At 40.6% G+C, this 10,634-nt stretch overlaps 1 protein-coding gene across 1 annotated transcript; it reads right to left on the reverse strand.

The window, feature by feature from the left end:
- Positions 1-5,158: 5,158 nt before the first annotated feature.
- On the reverse strand, positions 5,159-5,698 carry LOC118906166 (transmembrane protein 14C-like). The gene has a single exon (XM_036873541.1). The coding sequence runs from the start codon at positions 5,606-5,608 to the stop codon at positions 5,264-5,266; it is 345 nt and encodes a 114-aa protein (XP_036729436.1). The 5' UTR covers positions 5,609-5,698; the 3' UTR covers positions 5,159-5,263.
- Positions 5,699-10,634: the final 4,936 nt, after the last annotated feature.

The raw sequence follows: 10,634 nt of genomic DNA on the forward strand, positions 1-10,634 counted from the left end.
GGAAATAATTGCCGAGGAGCAGAAAGAAAAAAGAATGAAAAGAATTGCAGACAATCTCAGAGACCTCTGGGACAACACTAAACGCACCAATATTCGAATTATAGGGGTCCCAGAAGAAGAAGAGAAAAAGAAAGGGTCTGAGAAAATATTTGAAGAGATTATAGTGGAAAACTTCCCTAACATGGGAAAGGAAATAGTCACCCAAGTCCAGGAAGCACAGAGAGTCCCATACAGGGTAAACCCTAGGAAAAACACACCAAGGCACATATTAATCAAACTAACAAATATTAAATTCAAAGAAAAAATATTAAAAGCAGCAAGGGAAATACAAAAAATAACATTCAAAGGAATCCCCATAAGGTTATCAGCTGATTTTTCAGTGGAAACTCTCCAGGCCAGAAGGGAGTGGCAGGATATACTTAAAGTGATGAAAGAGAAAAACCTACAACCAAGATTACTCTACACAGCAAGGGTCTCATTCAGATCTGATGGAGAAGTCAAAAGCTTTTCAGACAAGCAAAAGCTAAGAGAATTCAGCACCACCAAACCAGCTTTACAACAAATGTTACAGAAAATTCTCTAGGCAGGAAACACAAGAGAAGAAAAAGACCCACAAAAAAAAAACCCAAAACAATTAAGAAAATGGTAATAGGAACATACCTATTGATGATAACCTTGAACGTAAATGGATTAAATGCCCCAACCAAAAGACACAGATTGGCTGAATGGATACAAAAACAGGACCCATATATATGCTGTCTACAAGAGACCCACTTCAGACCTAGGGGCACATACAGACCAAAAGTGAAGGGATGGAAAAAGATATTCCATGCAAATGGAAATCAAAAGAAAGCTGGAGTAGCAGTACTTGTATCAGATAAAATAGACTTTAAAATGAAGACTGTTACAAGAGAGAAGGAGGGACACTACATAATGATCAAAGGATCGATCCAAGAAGAAGATTTAACAATTATAAATGTTTATGCACCCAACATAGGAGCACCTCAATACATAAAGCAAATGCTAACAACCGTGAAAGGAGAAATCGACAATAACACAGTAATAGTAGGGGACTTTAACACCCCTCTTACACCAATGGAGAGATCATCCAAACAGAAAATAAATAAGGAAACACAAGCTTTAAATGACACAATAGACCAGATAGATCTAATTGATATTCATAGAACATTCCACCCAAAAGTGGCAGAATACACTTTCTTCTCAAGTGCACATGGAACATTCTCCAGGATAGATCACATCCTGGGTCACAAATTAAGCCTCGGAAAACTTAAGAAAATTGAAATCGTATCAAGCATTTTTCTGACCACAACTCTATGAGATTGGAAATCAATTACAGTAAAAAAACTGTAAAAAACACAAATACATGGAGGTTAAACAGTGCGCTACTAAATAATGAAGAGATCACCGAAGAAATCAAAGAAGAAATAAAAAAATACATAGAAACAAATGACAAGAAAACACGACGACCCAAAACCTATGGGACACAGCAAAAGCAGTTCTAAGAGGGAACTTTATAGCAATTCAATCTCACCTCAAGAAACAAGAAAAATCTCCAATAAACAATCTAACCCTACACTTAAAATAACTAGAGAAAGAAGAACAAAGAAAACCCAGAGTCAGTAGAAGGAAAGAAATCATAAAGATCAGAGCAGAAATAAATGAAATAGAAATGAAGAAAACAAAATGAAGATCAGTAAAACTAAAAGCTGGTTCTTTGAGAAGATAAACAAAATTGATAAACCCTTAGCCAGACTCATCAAGAAAAAAAGGGAGAGGACGCAAATCAATAAAATTAGAAATGAAAGAGGAGAAATCACAACTCACCGCAACTAGAGAAAGCCCACACGCAGCAACAAAGACCCAATGCAACCAAAAATAAATAAAATAAATAATTTTTTAAAAATACTTTTAAAAAAATGAAAGAAATCAAAGATGACATAAACAGATGGAGAAATATACCATGTTCTTGGATTGGAAGAATCAATACTGTGAAAATGACTATACTACCCAAAGCAATCTACAGATTCAATGTAATCCGTATCAAACTACCAATGGCATTCTTCACAGAATTAGAGCAAAAAATCTTACAATTTGTATGGAAACACAAAAGACCCTGAATAGCCAAAGCAATCTCAAGGAAAAGAACCAGAGTTGGATGAATCAGGCTCCCTGACTTCAAACTACACCACAAAGCTACAGTATCAAGACAGTATGGTACTGGCACAAAAACAGAAATATAGATCAATGGTACAGGATAGAATGCCAAGAGATAAACCCACGCACATATGGGCACCTAATTTACAACAAAGAAGGCAGGAACATAAAATGGAGAAAAGACAGTCTCTTCAATAAGTGGTGCTAGGAAAACTGGAGAGCTACATGTAAAAGAATAAAATTAGAACACTACCTAACACCATACACAAAAATAAACTCAAAATGGATTAAAGACCTAAATGTAAGACCAGACACTATAAAACTCTTAGAGGAAAACATAGGAAAAACACTCTTTGACATAAACCACAGCAAGATCTTTTCTGACCCACCTCCTAAAGTAACGGAAATAAAAACAAAAATAAACAAATGGGACCTAATTAAACTTAAAAGCTTTTGCACAGCAAAAGAAACCATAAACAAGACAAAATGACAACCCTCATAATGGGAGAAAATATTTGCAAATGAAACAACTGACAAAGGATTAATCTCCAAAACATACAAACAGCTCATGGAGCTCAATATCAAAAAAACAAACAAGCCAGTTAAAAAATGGGTGGAAGACCTAAATAGACATTTCACCAAGGAAGACAGACAGATGGCCAAAAGGCACATGAAAAGATGCTCAACATCACTAATTATTAGAGAAACGCAAATCAAAACTACAATGAAGTATTACCTCACGCCGGTCAGAATGGCCATTATCAAAAAAGCTAGAAACAATAAATGCTGGAAAGGATGTGGTGAAAAGGGAACCCTCCCACACTGTTGGTGGGAATGTAAATTGATACAACCACTATGGAAAACAGTATGGAGGTTCCTTAAAAAACTAAAAATAGAACTACTATATGACCCAGCAATCCCACTACTGGGCATATACCCTGAGAAAACCATAGTTCAAAAAGAGACATGTACTACAATGCTCATTGTAGCAATATTTACAATAGTCAGGACATGGAACCAACCTAAACGTCCATCATCAGATGAATGGATAAAGAAGACGTGGCACATATATACAATGGAATATTACTCTGCCATAAAAAGGAACTAAATTGAGTTATTTGTAGTGAGGTGGATGGACCTAGAGTCTGTCATACAGAGTGAAGTAAGTCAGAAAGAGAAAAACAAATACCATATGCTAACACATATATATGGAATCTAAAAAAAAAAAACTGGTACTGATGAACCTAGTTGCAGGGCAGGAATAAAGAGGTAGACATAGAGAATGGACTTGAGGACATGGGGTAGGAGGGCAAAGCTGGGGCAAAGTGAGAGTAGCATCAACATATATATACTACCGAACGTAAAATAGTTGGCTAGTGGGAAGCAGCAGCATAGCACAGGGAGATCAGCTCGGTGCTTTACGATGATCTAGAGGGGTGGGATAGGGAGGATGGGAGGGAGGCTCAAGAGGGATGGGATATGCAGACATGTGTATGTATATAGCTGATTCACTTTGTTGTGCAACAGAAACTAACAGGGTATTGTGAAGCAGTTATACTCCAATAAAGATCTATTTTAAAAAATAAGTTATACAATGAGAAAAATGCAAGCACTGTTTAAACTCTTGATAAGTATTTTACAAAGAAATAAAACTGTAAAACTCTAAAAAAAAAAAAAAAGTCATCACCAAACCTAAGGCTATCTAGAATTTCTCAGTGTTATCTATTAGAAGTAATATAGCTTTGAATTTTACAGCTATGGTTCCTCGTACTGGTAATTGCTGTAGAAATGGGCAGAAACACATTTGCCTTCCTACAGCAATCTCTGGTCAGAGGCTGGCATGAACTTAATTGGTTTTCACTATTGATTTTTAAACTTCCAACATTGGAATCACCTGGAATATTAGTCAGGTTGAGGTTGTCCAGAGAAACAAAACCAGTAATGTGTGTGTGTGTGTGTGTGTGTGTGTGTAAATAGGAATTGGGTCACACATTCATGGAGGCAGGTGAACACTAAATCGGCAGTGTGGGCTGGTGGGCTGGAGACCCAGGATGGTACAGTTCCAGTGCAAAGGTAGTCTGATGGTCAGATTAGCCAAAGTTTAAAAAATCCATGGTATTCTGTGATGGAGAGAATTTGGGGAGAAAAGGGCATGTCCACCATTTTCTGGAAAGTGTGGATTGCAAAATTTTTTGCAAAATAATCAAACAATTTCTATAAATTTAAAAGGCACCTATTATTTGAACAAGCTATCATACACTGTGGAAATCAATTCCAGGAGTTTCAGACTGTAAACTTTTTTGTTGAAAAATTAAAGAATGAAAGACAGAATAAAGAAACAATATGTGTAAATACAGAGAAAGGTTTAGAGGAATATTCTACCAAATTATTGAAAGGCTGTGTTGGGGGGGATATTGAAAAGATGATATTAAATTTATTTTATAAAAACAAAACAAACAAACAAACAAACAAAAAAAGGTAGTCTGATGGAGAATTCCCCCTTGCTTGGGTAAGCAGTTCTTTTTGTTCTATTCAGGGTCTTCAGTTGATTAGATGAGGCCCACCCACACTATGGAGAGCAATCTGCTTATTCAAAGTTCACCAGTTTAAATGTTAATCTCATCCAAAAACACCCTCCAAGCTGACACAGAAAATTAATCATCACACCTGGGGAGCTTTAAAAAATACTGATGCCTGAGTCTCATCCCCAGTGATTTTGATTTCATTGGTCTAACACGTGTTCTCAGCATCCAGATGTTTATCAGGGGCCCCAATGGTGACACCTTACATTTTATCTCTGGAGATTTCACCTATAGATTCAGAAAGAAAAGATAACACCAACATACAAGAATCAAACTGTATGCTTCTACTATAGGAAGAAGCTATTTTTGTGTTACACTCTACCCACCTCTTTCGGGCTGTAATGATAATAACTGACTTTTTTCTCTGCAAAGTTGGGTTTTTTTGGTTTGTCTTTGTTTTAAGGAAAATGTCAGAATATGTGAAAATGCTGTACTTATTTATCTTAATATGCTAAAAATAGTGAAAATTTAAAAATTCTTCATGAGTCCAAGCTGGGCCATGACTTCTACTGATGGGGTTTACCCAACGCACTAATTCCAAGTTTGGCGACCATCAGCAAACTGGCACCTGCAATTAAGGCTGCAGGCATAAATTTTCCAGAGTGGTAGAATCTCATTCCCATAATGCCAGCCAAGGTTCCAGATGTAACTAAGAAAACCCAAATGTCCCTTGGATCCTGAGACAGCTGATAGGCACCCAGGCTCACTAATCCACCAAACAGGAGCCCGGCAGCCAGGGATGGGACACTGCCTGCTTTTGCATAGCCAATGATCCCGCCGGGAGCAACCAGTGCTACATAGCCAAAGCCAATCCAATGTAAAGGCACTAGTGGGCCGGAGTCCTTCTGCATTGTTCTCTTTCACTCCGTCCAAACGGAAGATCACACCAGGCCTTCACTTCCTTCCCGAAGGTCTGCATTTGCCGACGAGGGTGCACAGGCCTAGGAAACCTACTGTCTCTGCCACAAAGTTTAACAATATTTTTTCTAATTCTATTACTCATCAATATCCTCATTCCTCCTTGTTTTACATGTGGCCATTTTAATTTATATTTATGGTAATTAAAAATAAATTAGATTTAAAATTCAGTTTCTTAATCACAACAGGACTTTCAAAGGATTCAAGAGCCACCTGTTTTGGCTACTGTCCATGGTGTCAGGCAGCACAGATACAGGCTCTTTCCATCTTCGCAGAGAGCTCTGTTGGGCAGCCTTGATCTAGAACAATAAACTTAGCTCAGCATGCTCTGTGCCAAAAACTGAGATTATTGACACACAATCCTGCCCTCACAACACTTAACATGCAGCTGAAGAAACAATGCATGTGAATACATAATTATAATAAAATGTGATATTAACAATCATAACATATTCATTACACAAATATTTGGGAATCACGATCCACTTCTTTTTTAACAACCCACCTTTTAAAACATTTCAGTCCCACTTTTTCCCTTAGGTATTAAAATTGTATTTCCATATACTTTAAAAAAAAAAAAAAAGAACGTTTATAAGCAGCAGTAACAGGGGTAATGGGGTAAAGAGATGTTTCTTAAGGTAATTTCCTGCCCTATAAAAAGTGACACCCCCCGCACTGTCACCAGGTGCAGGGGGTGACCCAAAGCAGCATGTCTGTACAGTGTGATAGGACCAGAAGGGCTCTAATTAAATCAATCCTCGAGAATTGTAAAAGGAAGTGAGAAGCATGAATCCTGCAGTACGAGCAGAACCGGGGGTGTTAGTTCTGCCTTAGAAAGCTCACAGGGCACAGAAATATGCAGCCAGAACGCCAGCTCTCATATTTACAGCCAAGCGGACCACAAAATTATGTCAACCCCACTGCTGAATTCTCTCCCCCTTGGCGAGTTGCACGAGAGGCCCAGTCCTCAGAATTTCATTTGTGCATGTGGCATCAGAGTTATTCCTTGGAGAGGGAAGTGGTGGCCTGGGGTGTCTACAGCCCCAGAAAGGAATTACTGTCAGGCCGTGTAGACACGCCAAGGAAACAGGGTCTCAACACACGGAAAAAAGCAGATCAGCTTCGGGGGTTTGGTTTCGGTGCCGCTCGGAAAAGTCTCTCCCTTACTCTTCTTCTGGCAACTGACCCCCTCTCGCCCCCTGGATCCCTCACCTGAGAACTGTGTTCAGAAGCTGTGGACACCCGTCTTCTCCTGGCTCAGCATCCGGACGCGCTCCCCAGGCCCCCGCAGAGGCTGTGGGACAGTCACGTGACACTGGACCAGCCAATCAGCCTTGAGGGGCGTCCGCGGAGGCCTCACCGCCACCCCGCCCCGGATCGCAACTCAGAACTTGAAGCCCTTGCTCCTTGCCGCGTGCAGGGTGCTTGCTGCACCAGCAGAGAACAGCAGGCACTTGGAAACCTTCAGACGGATTTGTAAGTCTTTAAGCAACGTCGTGTTCTCAAAGCGCAGAAATGCTGGAAAGGGGAAATGTAAATAAAGAATGAAAAGGTGTTTGATTTTCTGATATAGCCTAATTTTACTACAATTTTAATCCAGTGACACATGTCTTGGAAAAAAAAAGAGAGAGATGCCCTAGTGGATTGAACGGTGGTCCCTAAGAAGATATGTCTAAGTCCTAACCCCCGGAACCTATGAATGTAACCTTGTTTGGGAAAAGGGTCTCTGCAGAGGTAGTTGAATTAAATATCTCAAGGTCATCCTGGATTATCTGCCCTAAATCCAATGACCAGTGTCACAGAGGAGGCGGCCATGTGGAGACAGTAATCAGAGTGATGTGGCCACAGAAAGCAGTACCTGAAGCCACCAGAAACTGAGACAGGTGAGGAGGGAACCTCCCCCAGAGCCTTCAGAGCGAGAGAGGCCCTTCCCAAACCTTGATTCCAGACTTCTGGCCTCCAGAACTGGGAAAGAATACATTTCTATTGCTGTAGGTCACCACGTTTGTGGTCATTTGTTACCGCAGCCCTAGGAAACTAATATAAATGCTAAATAAAAAACTTCATTTGTGGAATCATTCAAAATTTTGGCTATAGGAAGTATATACCTAAAAACAACTTCTTGCTTATATTAATGCTTGGTCTGACATTAAAAGAATATCCAACAAAATGCTTGGTGCTTATCCAAAAATATTTTCTTTCACGCTAAGCCAGATTTGGGGAAAGTCTTGGCCTGGTTTCCCAGACTGGCTTTGAATCCTATTTCTTAAGTCAAAAGCAATGTCATTTTTGACGGCCACTAGAAGTGGTAGAGCAAGAGCATTTCAAAGGGAATTTTTATCTTCAAATAGAATTTCAGATTTCTTACGTGGAGTTTTTAACCATGTGAGTATTTTGACAGATGCGCTTAAGGCATTTAAAAGTATTTCCATTGTTTGGTTTTCATATTCTTATATTACAGGCCAAGATAAAACAAGGAGAATGGGTAAAATTGCTATTATTCCCTTCAGGAAATAGAGGACAGAGTCTCCTCCATACAGTTAAATTGGCTTCTTCATATTTTTACAATTTTTCTAAGGCTTCTGGCAACCAAGGAGCAGAAATAGTACTTCCCTCTTGTAAAGTGGCACATGGTTCCCAGCAAGGAAAGGATCCCATTGATTATAGGGAAAATTAAACAATTGTATTTTCAATTGATTCTTACAATGCCCGAGTGTGGCAGCTCAAAATTACTTCCCACCAAAGCATTCAGTGGCTCAGGAAAGGGCAGACCTCGGCCTCTCAGGGATCTGTGTCAGAACACCAGGCCCTAGTGTGGATTTACTCATTCACACGGCTCCCCTGTTGAATCAGATCTTCGCAGGGGCGCTACTTGTCCTTCAACCGAAGCCAGAAGGAGACTGTTTCCAGAACAGCTGTAGGAGGGGACCCATTTGTACTTACCGGTGTTCCCCTCCCACCCTGCAGCGGGCAGCCTCTCTCAGCCGCTCCGGTGCCTGGAATTGCCCTTAGACACGCGTTCCTTCCCTTCTCAGCCTGGAGTGGTAACTTCTCAGCGTGGCTTTGTCTGAAGCTGCCTTAGAGAGAGGAGCCCTGGGACCTGTCCTCAAAGAAGATGGGAATAGGGAAAGTTCTCACAAGGGCAGTGGAGATGCTGAAACAAGACCCAGGGAAGATAAGCATCCTGCCGAACCGTGTTCCTGCAACAAATGCAGAAGAAAAAAACATGGAGGGAGGGCCCCAGCTAAAAGAGGCGTTTTTTTCATTGGGTATTTCAGATTGTGCCAAAATGTGCCAGTGCAGCATTAGGTCCCTTCTAGGTGCCTGCTTGGCTGGTGGCAATGATGCTGTTGGTGCTCTGCTCGTACCCATCAGACCTGGCTGTGTCAGCGCAGCAGGCTGACTTCCAACTGTCACCGCTTCATCCCTGTGCCTGGGGACTTCTTCTGGCAGCTGGAGTCTCGTTAGGCAGCATCAAGGAATTAACACCCCCTCCCATCCCCCCACGCAGCCCTTGAACAGAGACTGGGAGGAACTAAAGCCTAAAAGCCCTGGCTCCATCATGCTCTGAGCTGAGTGTACTCTGCTGGTGCCCACGGGACCCCCGCAGGATTGAGCTCTGAGCGCCCACACTGGTTATCTTCTTCACAATGCGCTCTTTAGTGGCTGCCTCTGCTTACAGGCCTTCCTTCCCCAAGCCCCCTCCTGCTGATGTTTCCTGGGCTCTCCTCCAGAAAAACTTGCACTTGTCTCAAGGTCTGCTTCTGGGGAAACCAAACTAAAACAACTGGCAAAGTTATCTGGAAGAAGAACCTCCCCTCTGCCCAATGGCTGCTAGCTCTGCATTCGCAAAAGCTCTCTCTGTTCATAGCACCGTCTTATTCTCTCAAGAAAGAGTCAGCCAGGATAGTTATCTGGCCTAAATACATTGTTTCCCTCTTGCCTTGTGAGTTGATTGTTGACAGAGAAATATTTTAGATCTATCATTTGTAATACACCAAGAAAGAACAGTATGCCAGGTACCAAGGTGGTATCAGCAAGAGTCCTAGGGGGACTAAACCCTCACCCCCAACCCAGAAATCCAAGGAGTCAAACCCTGCCCCCAAGGAGGCCAAGTGGAGAATCTAGACTTTCACTACCACCTGGAAGTCACAAGGTAACATCCCCTTACCCCCGCTGGAGTGGTATCAGAGGAGCCCTACCAAAACACTAGACTTAAAATTAGATCCTGAACCATATACTGCCCCAAATATCCAGGTTTTAATTTTTAAAAAATCACTTTTCATACAAAACATCAGGAATATCTCAAACTACATGAGAAAAGACGATCAGTAGACATCAACACCAAGACGACACCGATGTTAGAATTATCTGACAAGGATTTAAAGCAGCCATCATAAAAATGCTTTGCTGACCAAATATGAAAAAGTCGAAACAAATTTTTTAAATCGAAAATCTCAGAAAAGATGTTGAAGATATAAAGAAGAACCAAGTATAAAGTTTAGAACTAAGAAATGAAATAGCCAAAATAAAAAGCTCAGTGATGGGATCAACAAGAGAATGGAGAGGAAATAAGAAAGAATCAGTGAACTTGAAGATGGAAGAATAAAAATTACCAAATCTAAACAACACAGAGAGAAAATAGATGGAAAAAAACTGAATAGAGTCTCAGGGACATGTGGGATTATAACAAAAGCTCTAACGTGTATGTCATTGGAATCCCAGGAGATCAAAAAGAGGATGGAAATAAAAAATACGTAAAGAAATAAAGACTGAACACTTCCTAAACTTGCCAAAAAGTGTAAACCTACACATCAAGAAATGAGCAATCTTCAAACAGAATAAAACCAAAGAAACACATGCTAAGACACATTATAGGCAAACTTTTGAAAACTAAAAACATGTGTGAGACACTGCTTCCTTCAGGCGTGTGCCCTGATGCGCTCAGCTGTGCTTCAA

This window comes from Balaenoptera musculus, chromosome 13 (genome assembly GCF_009873245.2).
Source record: "Balaenoptera musculus isolate JJ_BM4_2016_0621 chromosome 13, mBalMus1.pri.v3, whole genome shotgun sequence".
Lineage (NCBI taxonomy): Eukaryota > Metazoa > Chordata > Mammalia > Artiodactyla > Balaenopteridae > Balaenoptera > Balaenoptera musculus.

What these genes read in the sequence shown, in the direction of transcription:
- LOC118906166 (XM_036873541.1), bottom strand. Translation starts at nt 5,608, where the DNA reads ATGCAGAAGGACTCCGGCCCACTAGTGCCTTTACATTGGATTGGCTTT.